This window comes from Stegodyphus dumicola, chromosome 6, assembly GCF_044657685.1.
Source record: "Stegodyphus dumicola isolate Sdum_Otavi_A_Nest chromosome 6, ASM4465768v1".
Taxonomy (NCBI): domain Eukaryota; kingdom Metazoa; phylum Arthropoda; class Arachnida; order Araneae; family Eresidae; genus Stegodyphus; species Stegodyphus dumicola.
The window spans coordinates 164,356,785-164,377,233 of record NC_140773.1 but is presented as its reverse complement, the minus strand read 5'-3'; the positions used below and the strand labels follow the sequence as shown (position 1 = coordinate 164,377,233).

Genomic DNA, 20,449 nt, shown 5'->3' with positions numbered 1-20,449 from the left:
TAATTCATCGTGAGAACTTTAAAAGTCTTAATAAACAAAAACTTACTCATATTGCTGATACGAAAGTATTGATATGCTTTGTTCAATTCTCTTGTTAATAAAAAACAGCAATTGTGCATGTAATGACAGTAAAAAGTAGTGAAAATTTATATATATGTCTGTATTGTTGCCTAAGTAGTAATAATGCATGATTATAAAATAAATATTAGAATCTACTGAAGTAATAATTACATATGTTAGAACACAAGAAAAGAATCTGAATTTTTATTTATTTCAATGACCCGTATTTTTTTTTATTATGTTCACAGAGTTCTTTTTTAAGTTTCTTCTAAACAGCAGAGATGCGTGTCCTAAATTTTGTACTGAACAACACAAAATTATGTTCAAAGAAAAGAAATTCATAAATTCTGCATTACCTAGGATTGCTAGTCAAAAAAGTCATGTTTTCCATTTCCCCACATCGAAAAATTATACTGGGGGGGGGGGGAGAAACCACTTCATTTAGCATTTGATGTTTTATATCAATAAAAATCCCATGGTTTTAACTATTGATTCAAATTTTAATCCCTCTTCATTGTTGGCTTTTAGGGAAATTTGCTTCTTATTTGCATTTTGGTCTCTTTCCGTCAATAGTGGTATTAAGGATTTGGTTTTTATCATTTAACCATACTCTCCAGTTTCTTTCTGTTGCTTCTCTTTCCCACCAAGTGCGCATGCCGTGCTGAATGCATTATTTCAGATTCAAAATGTATAGACAGAGAACAGTACCAGAACGACAAAAGTGGTAATTTAACAACATAAATAACATTGGTATCAATTATCCCCTCCCTAAGACAACCACTTCCATAGACAAATTTTTATAGCAGCTGTGTCTGGCTGTCTTACAGACAGTTCATTGTATTTTGTGATTTAAAATTTATTAGCTCGTTATAATACTGATGCAATTTAAAGTTTTTTCTTAGTTAGTTCAAACAACCCATGTTACTGATCAGAAAGTAGTATCTTATGATTTATAGTCATATTATTAAAAATTTCAAAATGGCTTTTGGAAATTTTCCTCCTTACACAATGATTTGCAGCTCAATGCGCATGCGTGGTTGATGTTGGTTGGAATAGCTCAGACGACTAATTGCACTGATGGTGCATTCTGCATTCTTTGGCATCACAAGCGTCTAGCCCCTCAGATGCTAGTTTCCTCCTGATTCCTCCCTGATCATTTGCGCAGATTCACGCGCAGCGTGTTTATGTCAGGGCGCTCGACATGCAGAAAGGAATCAGCTGGCACCGACGCCGTGCCGTTAAGTTACGTAAGTGCTGCGCATTACTCAGTGCAAATAAATTTCTTTTATTAGTTTTTCTGCAGTATTTTTCTTTTTAAGTCGGATACATATTTACATGTTTGATATTGATTTTTGGTTGTTTCTCATTTTCTATCAAATAATGTATTATTTTGATTTGTGTTTTCCCTTTTGCACCGTTTTGTTTCGTTGTTTAATTATAAATCATATATAAAAGAATTCCTGATATTTATTCATTCATTCATCTATACATCATCGCTCAAAGCTATTAAAGATGCAGATATCAAAAGCTAGGAGCTCATTTCTTGTCTACTGAAGGCGTCATTTAAGAAGAGATTTTTGAAAATTCGGCACCCAAGGGGGGAGGGCAAAACATGTTTTTACGTTTTTTTACATAAGGAAGAAACAGATGTACACAAGAGTCTTGCTTTAAAATGTATGGAACATGAATACTTAAAAACCAGTTTCAGAAGTTCGATCCCCCCAAAGACCCCTACCCTTGGCCTAATTCGGCCCCCAAGGGGGTAGGGGGCTATGGTAATACAATTTTTATTAAGGTAGTACAATAATTGAGACAGATCGTTAATAATCATAACAATAGAATAGAATAAATGTTATTTTGTCTTTCATTGTTATGGGTTACCAGACTGGCAGCGTTGTAATAAGCAAGTTGCCACAGGGGCAAAAAATGTTTCTCACATATTTCTTCACACTTTAGATATCCGTAAGATTCAGTGGTGGATAAGGCTGGTGGGCTGGTGCGGTTATGGGCTGATCAAGAAATTCGAACAATCAAATTGATACAGATGACTCGGCGAGACAGCCATGCGAGGGAGGGTATGTGCGTAGAATTAATACTTTCTCTGAAAGGTATATCTTCTAGTGGTATACAAAATGCACTGATATGACAAATGGCAAAATGTTCTGGATAAAATATCAACTTTTAGAATAATTTTGTCTGCTCATGTATATTTGAAAATATTTCATTATACTGAGCCAGTAATGAAATATTTGCAGACTAAAGGATTAGATTACATCCTAGCATATAATATAGTTAGGGAGGCTGCAAGCTCTTTAAAAGCCATTTCTAAAAACTTCAATTTAACATTTAATGCATCAAAATTGTTTGCAACGGATTACAATAATAAACTAGAAAGGCAGGGTTGTGATATAAAAGAAGAGCTACCTGTTAGAAGATACCAAAAGTCAAACAAATAGACGATGAAGAATCGGCCGACTATAATTTAAATTGCTCTAACAAACAAGTTATTGTCTTTACTTTTATATTGGATAACGCCATTTAATCGATGAATAATAGGTTTAAAGGGCATAGGAAGTTGTATGAAGACATATCACTTCTCGATCCCCAAAACGTTTCGAAGCCATTGTCGCCGAACACTTTCGACTATTTTTCTATATTATTAGGGCATTATGCAGGTGTAACAGCTGGTTAAAATTCTTAAGGATGAATATCAGGACCTAGTAATTAAATGTGAAATAATAAAAAATTCAACTGAAAATCATTATTCTGAATCTAATATTGAGTCAGAAAGAGAAAAAGCTCTATCTATTCATGAGCATTCATCCACTCATCCAAAGCTAAATGCAATTTCTTGTGTGCATATAAATTACTCTTGAAATATAATTTATGTAGTATTGTGTATGCCAATGTCTTTTTTGCTTATACGTTTGTACTCGCCCTATCTATTACGATGAATGTGAAATAACGTTTTCAAAATAAAAAATTGTAAAAAGTAGATTAAGGAGTGCAATGAAGCAAGCTAATTTGAAGTCATTACTATTGATGAACATAGAAAAGCAAAAATTAAAGATATTATGGAGGAAATATTTGCCCAGGCACATGGAATTAAAAAATCTTTAAATGGCTAATTATGAATCAGCGGCTGTTTTGTTTATATAATATTTAGTCACTGTTATTTATTGTTTGTAGTTTATTTGAATATATATATATCTGAATAAAGTGTTACTTTTCTGTAAAGGTAACGCTTTATTCAGATATTCCGTCAAAACCGCTGCTGTGCGTTGAGCCATATGTGGATGAGCATTGTCATGCAGGAGCACAAAACCTGCTGTAAGCATTCGACGCCTCTTGTTTCAAATGGCGCATCACAATTTCCACAGTGTTTCACAGTAACGGTAAGCGTTTACTGGCTCACTACGTGGAAGGAACTCAATGAGCAGAATGCCCTTCTTGTCTCAGAACACTGTGCACATCACTTTGCGTACCGATAGCGTCTGTTTGAATTTCGTCCCGACTGGAGATCCACTATGCTGCCAATGCATTGACTGCTGCTTGTTTTCTGCGGTGAAGTGCAGAATCCAAGTCTGATTGCCCGTGACGATCCCATCGAGGAACGTGTTGCCGTCATCGTGATACCGTTACAGAAATGTCAGTGCTGCTCCTAAGCGTTCAATTTTGTGTTCAGATGTCGGGTTTTTCGGCACCCACCTGGCACACAATTTTTTGAACAGCAGGTGCTTAGTGACAATCTCTTGCAACAAGGATTGTGATATCTGCAGAAAATGGCTGCTCAGCTTCGTAATCGTGAAGCGATGGTTCTCCATCACAAGCTGCAGCACAAGCTCAACAAGATCATCATTGATGAGGTACTGTCTGCCATTGCACTCTTCATTATGAGCACTTTGACGACCTTCTGAAAACTGCCAACACCAACGATGCATCATCTGCTTTACTCATGATGTTTGTCCCATAGACCTGACAATGAATTTCAATTGGTGCAGTACTTGCATTCAAGAACTTTATCACTGACCCAACCTCACAGGCGGCAGGAGAAGGAATAAGAGCTTCCATCTCGGACCACTGCAACCACACTACTGGCACGAGGCACAAGCGTCTAGCCCCTCAGATGCTAGTTTCCTCCCTGATCATTTGCGCAGATTCACGTGCAGCGTGTTTACTCCAAAAAGCTCAGCGTGGTCAAAGCCAATTTTTTTAAACGTTGCGAACTTGGTGCGCATTACTGAGTGTAAATTAATCTCTTTTATTAGTTTTTCTAAAATAGTTTTCGTTTTAATTGGTATACATATTTATTTGTTCAGATGTTTTATTATAAATCTATACATAAAGGAAGAATTCCTGATTTATTCACCTACAGATCATCGTTCAAAGCGATTAGAGATATCAAAACTTAGGAGCTTATTCCTTTTGTACCGAAGATGTTACTTAAGAAGCGATTTTTTAAGATTCCACGGGCAAATCGTGTTTTTATGTTTTCGTGTAAGGAAGAAAGAGATGTACATAAAATTCTTGCTTTAAAATGTATGGAATATGAATACGTAAAAACCAGTTTCAAATGTTTTCAAAATTCGGCCCCGAAGGGGGGGGAACGTGTTCTTTACATATTCCTTCATATCTCAGATATCCATAAGACAAACTTATGAATTATTGCTGTAAAATGTAAGGAATACGAATAAATGCTGACATCAAAATGTGTGGGGAGGGGGACTGATTGGCATAAAATACAAGTTTACATAATGTACAAGTAAGCCTTATTCAAGGTACAGGAATACCAGGTACCTTTACCAGGTATGTAAAGCTAGTTATCATTAAAAAAATTAAGGTTTCTACTATTTAATGTTATTAATAATTAAAACCCCAAAATAAAAATGTAGCAATTCACAAAACTGTGATGAGATTGTTACAATGTTCAGTTAGTTTTAAACCATTCTACGCATAATAAAATGGCCAGTGCACAACATGTGAATGTACATGGGGTTGAATAATTAGAAAATAAAAATCTTGACAAATATTAAATAGTAGACAAATATTAAATATTGCTTACTGTTCAAATTTGGGATTGACTCAGTTTCACCAAAATATATACAGTCAAAAGTCGTTAATTCGGACACCCATAATTCGGAATGATCTATAATCCGGACCTCAAAACTAAACACTTTCTGCGCATCCTCCGCGAAGACACATGCGCATAGGCGTTTACGCGTGCACGTAAGACCTTTTACGACTGCGCATATGAGTGTGCGCAAATGCAGAATACGTTTACGCGTGCGCGTTTTATGTATAATGGACGTATGAGCTAAAATTATCTAATTATCTATTTCAGTTAATGTTGATGATTGCGTTGTTCCTTAATTTTCGAATTAGATCCGGCTTATTATTTTTTGCAGACTGTAAGAGCAATTTTATAAAAGTAAGCTTAAACTTTCGATTATATCAAATAGAATTTCCGATATATATTTTTTAATATGTAAAGGATCTAAAGCGAAAGTGTGTTTTGAAATCCGAAATCTGTTTATCAATTTCACGCTGCTCGGCAGGGGGAACGCCGCGGCGGGTGCGTAATGAATTGGAATTTGATCTGTCAGCACTATCCTTATCTTCAGCGCAGATGTTTTTATTTTATTTGGCTTATAATTCCTTACCAAATGTAGTATTTCATCTCGATATGCTCCGTCTTTGATATGATTTAAAACAAGTTCCTCGTCATTATATTCGCTTCCGATAGCGAAGAAAGTGACAGAGGTTATTGAAAACGAAAAAAATTCGATTGACAAATTAGTCGGTGTTCTCGACACAGCAATTATAGGACTTGAACAGCGGAACTTTGTAACTGAACAAGAAATTATGTCTGTTTAATAGAATTAAAGAGAAAGTATTATCACATGAAACGAAGCAAAACTTAAACAACTTACATTGAAAGAAATGTTTAATAAAGTAAACAAATAAATATTAAGCTTTTTCTTTTTGCAAATTTTGATACCTTTTAGATCATAATTGTTCTTTATTTCATAAATTACGGTTTCATATTTTTAATTTTAGAATTTCTGCATGCCATCTTACGAGATTTAAACTGATGATCTATAATCCGGAAAAATCGATAATCCGGAGTCGCCGAAGTCCCGACGAGTCCGGATTAACGACGTTTGACTGTATATCAACATTAAAATGTTTGGTAATAATCTATTGACTGAACAGTATAAAAGTCAATGAATGATTGATTGTATGGACAATATTTGGTACTGTTGGACTTGGGGGGGAGGAAGGAAGACAGTAATGCAAGGAGGATGAACAAAAATAGACTTACTCATTAATCACAGAATATATCAGCCTATCACGAGGACCTGAGATAAAGGTTTAAAACCCTGTTCTGAACTTCTACATCTGTTCCTGATAATTTTAAGGATCAAAGTGGGAATTATCTTATTATTAAAGAGAAGTTCTGAAGAATGAGAGAGATATTATATAAATAAGAAAAAAAATATCATCTGACACATATAAAACACTTACAGGCAGTTGAAAGAAGATGTTTTAGATGATAAAAATGGACAAAAGGAATTGTGAATTTACTAATGACTTGTTAAAATATATTTTTTTCACTAGATGTGTTAAATTTTTTCTGTGGTATTATGTGTAAAATTTTTGTCATCCAAAATAATTTTTAGAATTGTATTCTGTGAAGTTACTAATTTTGTCAATTTCCTTTTCGTTTTGTATTTGAGAATCTTTTGAGTATTATATTTTTATTAGGTGGAATATCTTTATTAGCAGTTGGGAAATGTATTTCTTGTGCAATTAAAACATGTTTGTTTTAGTTCATTCTTTCTGTGTTCCAGTGAGAGGGTCTGTGATTTTTTTTCGGCTACTTAATTCAAAATTCATTTTTATCATCTATAATAAGTGGATAATTCATTATGTATTGTAGTTGTAGTATAAGTAGCAGTATTTCTAGTGTGATGATGTAAGTAATGTATTTAATAAGTAGCAGTATTTTTAGTGTGTTTGCACATACTCCACCTAACTTATAAGGTATTTCTCCCGCCTTCTTGGTGTGGTGGTCTGCACACTGGGCGCATACTCCAGAGGTCCGCAGTTCGATTCCCATCAAAGGCATTGCTAATTTTTCAATCCGTCTTGCTTCCAATGTAAAATTCTAATGTCTGTACAGTGGCGCCCGAACTAAAAGGGTGTTAGATGATTGTTCTCCACACCCAGGATTTGGCAATTAGATTCCCTAAAAACCCCAGTCGCCCTTTAAAAGGGGGAGTATATAAAGTATTTCTCCCACCTTCTTGGCATGCCTTCATGGTGTGATGTGTATCCAGAGGTCCGCGGTTTGATTCCCGGCGAAGGCGTTGCATATTTTTCATCTTGCCTGCTTCCAAAAAAATATCTAATGTCTCTACAAACTGATGAATCAATACAGCTGCATATATATCAATGAATACATAGATTACACACAGTGCACTGTATGTGACATGTACAAGTTTTGTTACTTTCATGTATAGTGTATATTTCTGTATGTGTTGATGAAACAGACCACCCATTCTCATTCTCCATTACTTATAAACATAGTGTTTCATTTGTTTTATGTCTGATTCTTAAAACCCAAATCTTACTTGTTAATTTAGTAACTTTATTTGCTGTAATTAAGCAGTTAATCATTTTATCTCTTACAAATCTCATAATACCATGTATAGTGTTATCCAATCTCTTAACATTTTTTCCATGAAGATAAATATATTTTAATGTTCAGTGATATCATTCGATGTGCATGTTTGTGTTAACACCACTGTGAAGTCTATAACAGTATGCCCAGCTAGATGTATTTTGTAAATAATATGTTTCAAAGTAATTTGCAAATTCAATAGTGTCAGGATCTTCTTTAAGTAATTTTATTGCTGCTTCTGTCAGTGTATGAAAAGTATGAATGTCTTGTTCTTCTAAGAGAAATCTAATAATTTTATATGTTTTTGCCTGTTTTTCAATACCATTGATTTTTTTTTTAAAATTGTTTGTTCAGGCTCTATCAATATGCCATGCACAAAAAAAGACGTTTCTGTAGTAAACCCATTTCAGACATAAATATTTGTGGTTGTATTTGCCCAACATTTTCTTTAATACACGAAAAAAATGATAGCACTGGCTGATTACATGGATTAGAAATTAAAAATGCACACGGGAATCCTTGGCACAAATCATCTATTGTATGTAAAGTAATGAGTTCAAATCTTTATGCATTCACCCCATGTGCACCATCAATACATACACAAGTCAGAACTAAATTTTTTCAGTATCTCTCTTTGTGCTCTGCCATCATTATCAAAACAAAATCATTTCCTTTTAAAAATGAATATTGTGTACAATATTCACTCATGCTATGTTGATCCCTGGGTTTTATAAAATGAAATGCATGGATGTTCGGAATTTTGCATTTCAGGTACCCACGTATCTACACAAACCCAATCATTTTCATATTTAACAGAATTAGAAGACAAATTGAAAGATTTTTTGATGTTATGTAAATCTTGTTTTGTAAGTAAATGAACCCTCTCAAGCCCAGCATCTCATAGAGAATTTCTAATTTCATCTAAAATATTATCTAGAGAAATTTTTGCTGCTTTGATGCAATATTTTTTATTTCATCTGTTGCTAAAAATAAGTGACCTAATTCATTCCGATGCTCAATATGTATTTTCTGATATGTGTGTGTGTGTGTGAGATTATGGCAAAGCCTCGAGGGCTGTCTGCCTAAGGGGAGGGATGCCTTCGTGGAGCACTTTCGGTTTAATCCTAGTATCCGGTGCACACGGGATTTGGCTACTTTTGGCGACTTTATGATGAGCAGTAAAAACGGGATATATACGATGAGTAGTTAACGGATCATTCCAAGAAAATATACAGTTAAACATAGTAGATACTGTGTATATAGTATATATACTATGTGTGTATAGTATATATATATAGACGTTCCTTGGATCATTTTTGGTGTTGGCGGTAATTTTCTCCAAGTCGCGCCTAGACTGCACCGTATACTAGGACTTTACCGCACTTTCTAAGGGAAACTGGCTCGTATACACATTACACATGGGGAAAACCACAAAAACGCCCATGCAGCCAGTCCGTTCGCGAGATTCGAACTACCAGTGTTCAGCGACTTTGCCGCTCGGCCACTGGTGGGCCCTATTTTTCTGATATGACACTACACATTTGCCATCTGTATGTTCTGTTACTTTTAATGCAGCTGGGCAATATGCATTTATTTTATTGCTATCAAGGATTTTTAAGTGAAGCAAACCTTTACTTTCTGATATAAAATTTCCTGAACAGTGGCATTACACCATGTATATTAAATATGCTTACTCCATAAGAAATTTTGACTTCGCATTATTTTCAATTTCTGCCTTCCATGCCAAAAAATCCTCAAATGAATTAAATTCTAGCTCAGTATGATTCAAATCAACATCATGAACATTATTGAAATGAAATATTATTTCTCGCATTTTAAAATTAGCATAACATACAGGACACACATAATTACCTGGTAGAAGTATGAATTTTATTTTGATGATATTTCCAATTTTTCAGTCACTAAATTTCAGATAGCAGTCCTCACATTTGTAGCTTGGTGATCGACCACTTTTTAAAGAATCAATAATGTAGTATTATTAGAGTGTAATGTGTTGGTATGGCGTTTCAAACTGCATTTATTTTGGTACGTTTTTAAGCAATCACAGCATACAAATTTACTCTCAGCCACACTAAAATTATTTGCACAATCAACCATACTATTAGAACTTAGTTTTCAGAACTCAATTAATGTAGTATTATTGTAATGAAATTTATATGCATGGCGTTTCAAACTGTATCTATAGTTGAAAGTTTTAAGCAATCACGGCAAACAAAATCACTCTCAGCTATACTAAAATCATTTGCACAATGAACCATATCACTCACAACACAATCATAATTATCACACATACCACATTCAGAATTATCACACACGGTTACTCCTTCCTGCTTTTGATTCGATTTAGAATCAAAAATACCTTCTGAGAAAACAGAAGTACTTGGCCCTGAAATGGGCAGTTTTACTTGATTTTGTGCAGAAGATATAATAATCGAAGCAAAATAAAAAAAAAAAAAGAGAACTGCATCAGCGAATACACGCTACCACAGCAGTCAAAGAGCAGAGTAAATAGTAAATACGAGGCGCCTTCAGGAAAATGACGACATGCGCAGTAATCTGCGCAGATGTTCATGGAGGAACCAGGAGGAAACTAGCGTCTGAGGGGCTAGACCAACACCTCCTTATAGAAGGAAGCCGGGACACTGGATTGTGACGTCACGCGTAGTCGTCTATGTCGAAACCCCGAGAGAGCAACGAAACAAAACAGGCTGCGCGCTAGTGCCGTACTTAACGTTGATTTCACTATTTGATATAGATACTTGGGTGGGATTTTATTCAGAGATTCAATTATATATAATGAATAATTTAATTACTTCAAAATTTAACACAATAAAATTTGACATAAATTTAAGAATTTTTTGTTTCTTATTTCTTGACTTTAATGAGTTATACTTCCTTGTAGGTTTCACAGCAGCATTTAAAAAGTTAAAAATCAGCCATACTAACTCAAAAAAGGAATTTCTGACTTTTCCCTCATAATTTAATATTGCTTTATGAAAATGGTATAAAAATGCACTAGATTTTGTCTATAATATACTATGTGTCTTGCAAGTTTCAAATAAATTAGTATATCAGAGGTTTGCTTAGCAAATAATTCAATGTGCAATTTAAAATTATTGCTTAAATCTGTAGAACCAATAATATTAGTTGTATATGTACTTAACTGTATTGTGATAGTTATATAGCTGAACTTGAAAATAAAGATTCACAAGTGAAAAATAAAAAAATTTTTATTTACAATTTTATGCAAGCAGTCAGCATAACAACACAACACCTAAGTTATAACATACAAATAAGTTAAAACCAGCTGATCTCTTTTTATCAATAAATTATTCAAACTTTCTTGTAAAAATTGAAGCAGAAATCTCATTAAGCATATTGCCATACTAAGAAATCTCATCAATTCTTATTTATTAACAGGTGTGAAAATTTCAAAACTGCTTCTATATTAATTGGGTCTCATCAGAAACAATAAGATGAGACTATGTGACCTTAATATTTAAATTTTGATACTGCAAGTTCAAGTTTCTATTCGTTAAATTTCAACCCATTTTGTCTGGCAATTACAAACACCGTTATTAACTTTTTACAACAGCCAATTAATAGTTTCAAAATGTATTACGATACTGCCATAATATGGATAAATATCGGGCAAACACTTGAGAAGACCGTCCATTACCATTTAAAATACTTCAGGTGCACAAATGATATTAAATTTTATACGATGGCTATTATTATTTATGAAGCATATAAAGATACATTCAACAGCAAATGGATGTCAGCATCACCAGTATATGTAAAAACATTTATTGATGTTGTGTAAAGGAAGTGATTATCAGTTAATGTTTCAAATATAGAAAATAATAAAAATGTTTTACCTATGCACCAGTATCCAATTTGAAAGTATCTGGTCACTACATGCAACACAATTTTGTTGTAATTTTTCCAAGCTAAAATCGTGATCTTCTAAGTTACTCGCTATCAGGCTTGTTTAATTTAAGCAAAGAATATATCAAAATGATTTGTCCAGAAAGCCACCAGTCTTAATTATGGGACACCGGTAATTTCAAAATGCACATGAAAATCACAGGTTTGTGAAATGAGTGCTCCTAATCAGAGACACCCTTTATTCAGCCAATTCCCAGAATAATAGTAGGAGTTATTACAAACCTGTTATTTTGTCGCCATGCTGAAACACATAACTGTTATCTTGATAAAGTAATTTATCATATGGTAACATGAAAATTATACTCAAATGATATAAGTAATGGCCACTTAAAGACACAACATAGACCCTTTTTTACACAACAACAAATTAAAGACAAGGAAATGAATTTTTCAATATTTTTAAGTGTAAAACAGTCAGTACATGCCCATATAAAAAATATAAATTATAATGACCCATTCTCAGTATAAAAGCAGCAGTTACCATAAACTTGTCATCTTGTAAGCATGCTGAAACACAACTTTTATCATGAGAAAGCATTTTACAGTATGTTAACACCAAATGATAACCACTTACTAAACATTAAGTGGTAGCCATTTAAATACAACCCAGATACCATTTTATGCAGCAAACACTCAACAGCACGAAAATGAATTTTTCAATATTATCATCTTTCAAGTGCTCTGAATATAAAACAGTCAGTGCATGTCCATATGAACAAAATTATAATGACCCATTCCCAGTATAATAGCAGCAGCTAATATAAACATACAATTTTCTAATCATGCTGGAAACATATAACTGTTACCTCGATAAAACATTTTACCATATGTTAACACAAAAATTATATCAAAATGATAAGAGTAGTGGCCACTAAAAACATAACCCAGACACATTTTTATGCGATGACAAATTAAAGGCAAGGAAATTCCTTCTTCAATATTTCAAGTCATAGAGTGGATATATATATAAATATATTTATATACGTTTGGTGTGGCCGATTGCAACCAAAATACGAGGTGCACATATACATGTTATAGCAGTCCTATATACAAAATTTCAACGTTCTGAGGCTACTCGTTTTTGAGTTATTTGAGATATGTACGTACGCACGAACGTACGTACATACGTTCGTACAGAAGCCACGAAAAATTCTCTTCAGAATTAATTTTAGTTTAAGTTTTTTTAAGCAGTTTTATAATTTTTTTGAAGGAAAAGAGTATTTTATTCTGTCCTTACGTACAGATATGGTGCAAAAACATCGTTAAATTGCATTCGATAGCGGTCAAAATGGATATTTTCGGTGAAATATGCTGCCTGAAACTTTTCGCGATTACAATACTTCCTTTTTACTTCGTACAAGGAAGTAAAAAGGACATGCCTTCTTCAATATTTCAAGTCATCTAAATATAAAACAGTCAGTATATGTTCATATCAACAAAATTATAATGACCCATTACCAGTATAACAGTGGCAGTTATTATATACATATCATTCGGTAAGCATGCTGAAACATCACTTTTATCAGGAGAAAGCATTTTACCATATGTCAACACCAAACTTATACCCAAATGATAAAAGTAGTGGCTGCGCTAAAACACAAACCGAGACACCTTTTTACGCAATGACAATTTAAAGGCAAGGAAATGCCTTCTTCAATATTTCAAGTCATCTGAATGTTAAACAGTCAGTATCTGTCCATATCAACAAAAGTATAATGACCCATTACCAGTATAACAGTGGCAGTTATTATATACATATCATTTTGTACCCATGCTGAAACATATCACTTTTATCAGGAGAAAGCATTTTACCATATGTTAACACCAAACTTATATCCAAATGATAAAAGTAGTGGCCGCACTAAAACACAAACCGAGACACTTTTTTACGCGATGAGAAATTAAAAAAAGGACATGCCTTCTTCAATATTTCAAGTCATCTGAATGTAAAACAGTCAGTATCTGTCCATATCAACAAAAGTATAATGACCCATTACCAGTATAACAGTGGCAGTTATTATATACATAACATTTTGAAACATATAACTGTTACTTTGATAAAGTATTTTATCATGTTAACACCAAAATTATACCCAAATGATAAAAGTAGTGGCCACATAAAAACATAACGCAGACACTTTTTTACACAACAAATTAAGGGCAAGGAAATGAATTTTTCAATATTTCAAGTCAATTATAATGATAAAGAATCTTACCATATGTTAACACTAATTTGATATCCACATTAATAATAAGGACCACTTAAAATACAACCCAGACACTTATTTACATAGATGCATAGAAATGAATTTTTCGTTACTATTACTTTTCAAGTGATCTCAAGGTTAAACAGACAGCATACATGAGTAGAAAAAAAATAATAAGGAATTCACAATAATGTGTAACAGTAACTGTTAGATGCGAAAATATTTTTTCAACAGAAATAAATCTGAACTAACATCACTAGGCTTTGCAATTAATTTTTTGTGTCTTGTTACATGCATTAAAGTTACTAAACTTACTAGTCTATGAAATACAGCATCATTTGAATTAAAACCTACATTTTTTAAATGTTTAATTGCTTAACACCCATTATATTTTTATTTATGCTTTAAAGTTTTCAATTTGCGCTCTTTTGCAATGCTTTTCTGGTTTAGTGTATCATTCTTTAATTTGCAATAATTATTTAAAAATGTGTTCGTTGATGACCAAAGAATCTGCTTTAACACTTTCTGTGACTCATGAGCTTTAGGGCAATCATCTAGATTTAAAAAAATGTCATTTTCTATCAGTATGTCTAGAGTTAAGTTACATGCTATATCCCTCTGATTTGCAGAAATAAAAATTCATTCTCAAATTCTTCAGATACAAGTTTTTGAATAACAACATAATTATATATTACTGAATTTAGTACATCAGGATGAGGATATAGAAGTCCTCTATCAAATCTTTTTATCCAAGACTGTCCTTCATTTTCTACAATTAATTCTTTATCAATAGTTAGATTGCCTTTACAAATATCACAGCTTAATAGTTTCACAACTTTATAACTACAGTAACCAGCTATATACATTAAAATTGGTATGTCATTTTGAACATTTTGTATATCTTCATTTGTAATAGTTATTCTTCCTGAGAAAGTGCATCCAATATTTTCTTGCTCCAGAGATTCAATACACAGGTTTTTACAATTTAGATAAATAGGAATTCCTCCATACTTTGATGATTTAATAACAGTTGGCAGAAGACTTTGTAATCTTAATTTTGCTTCAGTTTCATATACTTGCCTTATAGAAATATTATGTTGTGAACCAGCCAGCTGTCTATATTTTCCGAATCTATTCTCTAGGAGATCTGTCTGAACTTTTCCTGGTAAAAAGTAAGTAAATTTTAGCTCTTCAATGCAATACCTTGCCATTTCGAGCAACGAATAGCTAGTATGTGTTAATGCAAAATGTGTTTCCTTAGTTAGTCCACCACTAGAACAGCCTAAAAGTTTCCACTGATCTAACCACTCAAGTAACTTATTTAAATAAATATATCTAACATCATCATTTTGCACAGTTAACGGCTTTTGATACTCATTCATCTTATGGTGTCCTTTAAAGATACTTTTGATATTGACTATTGACCACCATGTAGATATAATTTTAATAAATTCAGCTGTTGTTTCGTAATTTAAAATACTATTTTCTTTACCAATAACCATTATTGCCTCTGCAAGACGACTGTCAAATATTTGTAATGCTAGCTTGACATTTTGTCTTTCCAAATTGGTTGGATACAGAGCTTTCAGAGTCAAACCATAACTATATTTTACAATTCTGCCTGCCTCTAATGAATGGAGACTTTTTATGCATGCAAATGCCGCTGTTTCGACCTTGGAAAAATTTTCAAAATTTGGATAAAATAAACATTGCCCAGAAGTTTTTTGATTTATCCAGTTGTTCCTGACACACTTCAAGATGTGCACTGAGTCAATAACAAAAAATAGTGGCCGAGATAAGTCTGCAGGGTTTTTATACACAATACTAATTTTTGGAGGCATACAAAATAATGACATGGCTTTTTTATTTATTGAATTATTGTCAGAGACAACTGCCACAATTCTATAACCTATATTTTCTAAACCAATTATAATTTTCTTAAGATATTGATACAGATCCTCAGCATTTAATGATTTAACTGGTAATATATGTGCCACATCCTTGAAAGGTGATAATAAGCTATGTATCATAAAAACATAAGCACTTGTAGCAGCTTTTTCACAGTTGTAGGCCATGCCACACAAATTTCCTCCTTTAAAATCGAAACATGAATTTAAATGCACTTCATCCATCATAATAATTACAGTTTTATCATTTTCTTCTAAATCCTTGCATCTTTGTTTAACATATCCTAAAAAGTCATCATTAAATTGCTCAGTAATAGGATTAAGAGAAAACGTTGAACAAATTCTACGAATAGTACGTGGATGGGGAATAGAAATGTAACCTGAATGTCGTAAAAACTTGTATGCATGCGGTGAGATCGAGTTTAACAAACTGCAAAAAATAAGTAAATCTGGAGTATATCGATACTTCTCTTTCTTTACATTTAGTTTATTTACTTGCTCTGAAAGGAAGTTCAGTTCAGTTTCTTTTTCAGGTAACACTCATTTCAATTCTGAAAGCATATCATCCACAATTTGTATAGAATTCTTAATATATTCTTCATTTTGTAAGTTATGAGACAGACTTTCAACTTCCTTTAGTACTTCTAGAAACATATTTACATTACTAATTTTTAGAGGGAAAACAAATTTACCAATAGATTTTATAGCGATGTTTTTAATATAAACACATACTGTTAAATCCTCATTTATTACTACCATCATTACGATTTCTGAATTTCTGGAGCTGGGTCACTTAAAATATCAAGTAACATAGTTGAATTTTCAGTATGTACAGTTGTCCAAAATGTTTCTAAAATCTGATGTTCTAGGCAATTATTGAATTCAATTAAACTTTCAAATGATCGTTCATTATCATACCGTTCTTTCATTTTCAAACTTTCTTCTATCGCTTTCTCCAGGTATTTCTCTTCTAAACGAGCTTTCTTCTTTTCTGGTGACATTCTCGATACAGAATTTGATGACATGTAGGATGGGCCATCAGGGAACTGAGAAGGTATGCATCCTTTTTTCAAACGTGGCCTAGAAATTGGGGCTTTAATTAACTTCGCTGATTTCTCATCATACATTTCGATTTCTCGTATTATTTCATCTGATCGAAAATGTAATTCACATACCTATAAAAGAAAATATTCAAAAATCAACTTGTTGTGAGTACAAAAGTTAGATGCATGTTAATATTTGGTAACAGAAGTCAATAAGCCCTATGATTTAAATAAATAATTTGATACATAAATACGAATTAAAAAACCAGTAATATCATTTCAATTACGTGTATAATTTAAGTAATTTGTAAAATCTGGAATGCTCATCATAATGATTACAGCTTTATTTACATTTAAAGAAAATTATATATTTGAGATAATTGTTTACAACAAACACTGGTTACCAAATACAAATAATTACCTTAAATACATCATACCAAACTTTCATATATCATTACAAAAATTTTAAAATGAAACCTATTATGATTACTTAGTAGTTCCTTGTCATATAAATTATGATAAATTTGGAATAACTACAGAATCTGCCTGCACAGTATACTAGAAAGCATTTACAAATTATTGGCATTTATGTAATTACTAAATTTAGAATTATTCCTGTTATATGGAACTTTATTTCATTCATAAAACTTTGAAGGAAAATATTTTTTTGAAATGATTAAAACAGGCAAGATTAAAATCTTTCAAACATAAAACTTCTTACCCACAGATCAAAATCTAATATCGTAAGCATAAACATCACATACCTATCAATAAAAGTAATAAAAAAATGTAAAGATACAAAACATAAAAAATGCAGTAAAATTGAACTTACTCTGGTATGTTTAGTAGGTTGAAAGCCATCTTTTCTTCGTAGACTCCTTATCCATTTCATCCGGAGTTCAGTCTCATTTGGAAACTTGAATACAGCCACTTTTGGTCCGTTTTTATAATTACCACGACATGTGGCTACAGCACATTTATGAGGCATCGTATGAAATTATAAAAGCACGAGACAATATATAAAAAAAGCACGAGACAATATAAAAACTCTGTCGCTAACGCAAATAACCGCTCCACGTTCGTCGCTCTTGGCTCAACTACGGGGCTTTGATTTTGTTTGAAGGAGCGAGGTGAGTCAGAGACGACTACCTGTGACGTCAGAGCTTCCCCTCGCTTCAGTGTCCCGGCTTCCTTCTATAAGGAGGTGTTGGCTAGACGCTTGTTTTGGCATCGCACCGTCATCCCCACCCCATGCATTCTATGATTCTAACCTCCTTGTGCTGGGTGCTTGAGGAGCCACCTAAGTCACACATCACAAGTTTTGAAAATCAATTTTACGTTAACGTTATGTATTTTATGTCACTCTGAAGATTACATCATTTAACCTCCTGTATTCTGTTTTTATCTTAAAAGTAATAAATTATGTCTTAAATTTTGCTTTATTCGCAATACAGCCGCTATCTATTCATAAAGAAGTTAGAAAAACATTGAGAGGACCTCAATGTTCAATTGAGTGAGTTCAACTCTCTCAATGTGAGTTTTCTCCAACGACTTCATATAACCAGTATACTATCTCGTTGGTTTTCTCACGAATATTTTTCTCTTTCACAGGTTACGCCATGTCATGCGCAGAACGTCTGCGTTTTAGCCAGTAAAGGCCCGTTTCCACTACTGCGTATGCGTTTCTCCAATCAGCGAGCGAATTCACTTTGATTGACATCTGCAATCCGGTCGGTGTGCGGTGACGGATGACATACGGATGGAGTTCAACAATGTTCAACTTCTATCCGTATGTCTGCGGTTGCGTTGGGGTCACGTGGTGAAAAAGGAGCAATCAGGTGCAGTGACTAAAAATTAATGGCGGCAGAAGTAGCGATGAACGCTCGCTAATAGGGAAAGAATGTTTTGCTAAGAAATACTTATTTCTGAATTAACATTATAGCGAGAAATCTGCGTGCTGAAAATGACAGCAATCAGCTGAATTTAGTTTAAAATGATAAGAAAAACAAGATAACTGCAACTACAGTACTTGTTCATTCAAGAAAATCAGTGGCAAAAATTATCATTCCAAGTCCATGAAATAGCAAAATTTGTTCTGATAATCATTTTTTAGTTCTGCATACTCATTTAGCTTTAATGAAAATGAATGTCTGACTATATCAAACTGCTATAGCAAATTAGATATGATTAAAAGATTTGCTATTTTTTCTTTTGAAACAGGTAAAAACTAAAAACGTTAATTATAAATTAAATTTGATAGCCTTTTAAATACTCCAGTTCACTGAAGAGTATGTTAAATTTGTATTTCCCTTTATAAATATATCTTTTTGGATAACATATATTTGTAAGCACATGAAATATATTTTTAGCAGCCCGTTTAACTTCAATCGGAACGCCACATTAAAAGATAATGATTTTTCCAAAAAATGTACTAGAAGCTGAAGAACAAACTCTGGTGAATTTTTCAGACAATAGCAAAGTGAAATAGGACCAAAAAACTTAAGTTTTAAGAATTGATTTACTTGATGATGTATATAACCCAAAATATGCATGCGACTTCGTGTAATCCTAGCTTAGTGGTAAAGCTAATGGTAACGATGTCCACTTTTTGGAGTCGTGAGTTAGAATCCCATAGGCTTTTTGGACCATGTCTGCAACTTTCTTACCTTTTTATTCCAATTTGATCTATATTCGTGTTTTATAATTTATTTCTATTATTATATGCATTAAATATATTGTTTTATTTATGCTCTTATTTATTTAAATTTTTCCCGCAAAAAAGTTTGAAAATTATATAATACTAATTTAAAGCATATCCTGTACATATATATTTGAATTTAACAAACATTCTCTATTCGTAAAAAGCAAATTTAAAGTTAATTAAATTTAAATGAAATTTAATGCAAACAAAGAAATGATTAATTATTGCTGTGCAAGTATCAAAATCCATGAATAAATATATAATTCCAAAAATTTATTAATCCTTAAAAAATTTATAAAAATGCATAAGTGAATAATGGGATAGATTATTAATCCTAAAAAAATTATAAAAATGCATAAGTGAATAATAGGATAGATTATTAATCCTAAAAAAATTATAAAAATGCGTAAGTGAATAATAGGATAGCTTATTAATCCTAAAAAAATTATAAAAATGCATAAATGAATAATAGGATAAATAAATTTTTCGAATTATATATTTATTCATGGATTTTGATACTTGCACTTGATTTACATATGCTCTCAGAATTTAAATGATATTGTATATTAGTTCGCAGCAATAATTAATCCTTTATTTGTTTGCATTAAATTTCATTTAAATTTAATTAACTTTTAATTTTTACGAATAGAAAATGTTTGTTAAATTCAAATTTCATTCCTTGCAGCAATGGCGCAAGAGAATTATTTAAATTTAATTTATTTTGAAACCCTGCAGATATATATATATATATTTTCGTTTCACTTTTATGTGAATGTATATACATGTGCTCAGACTTTGGGATGTTTACGACTCTAAACTTTCATTCCAATTAACATGAGACAGTATTAATGCCCTAAACATTTTTTTAACAAAAAATT

General features: G+C 32.5%; 1 protein-coding gene across 2 annotated transcripts; it reads right to left on the bottom strand.

Moving 5' to 3' along the window:
• Nucleotides 1-12,155: 12,155 nt before the first annotated feature.
• Nucleotides 12,156-18,038, bottom strand: LOC146996892 (uncharacterized). 2 transcript variants are annotated; one of them, XM_085819130.1, is made up of 2 exons: nucleotides 17,703-18,038; nucleotides 12,156-17,002 (listed from the first exon to the last, which is right to left on the bottom strand). In XM_085819130.1, exon 2 carries the CDS (start codon nucleotides 16,053-16,055, stop codon nucleotides 14,529-14,531), a length of 1,527 nt encoding a protein of 508 aa, XP_085675256.1. In that variant the 5' UTR covers nucleotides 16,056-17,002; nucleotides 17,703-18,038; the 3' UTR covers nucleotides 12,156-14,528. The 2 variants fall into 2 exon arrangements, with proteins under 2 accessions (XP_085675256.1, XP_085675257.1); XM_085819131.1 differs by having other exon boundaries at nucleotides 12,158-17,002.
• Nucleotides 18,039-20,449: the final 2,411 nt, after the last annotated feature.

What these genes read in the sequence shown, in the direction of transcription:
- LOC146996892 (XM_085819130.1), bottom strand. Translation starts at nt 16,055, where the DNA reads ATGATGGATGAAGTGCATTTAAATTCATGTTTCGATTTTAAAGGAGGA.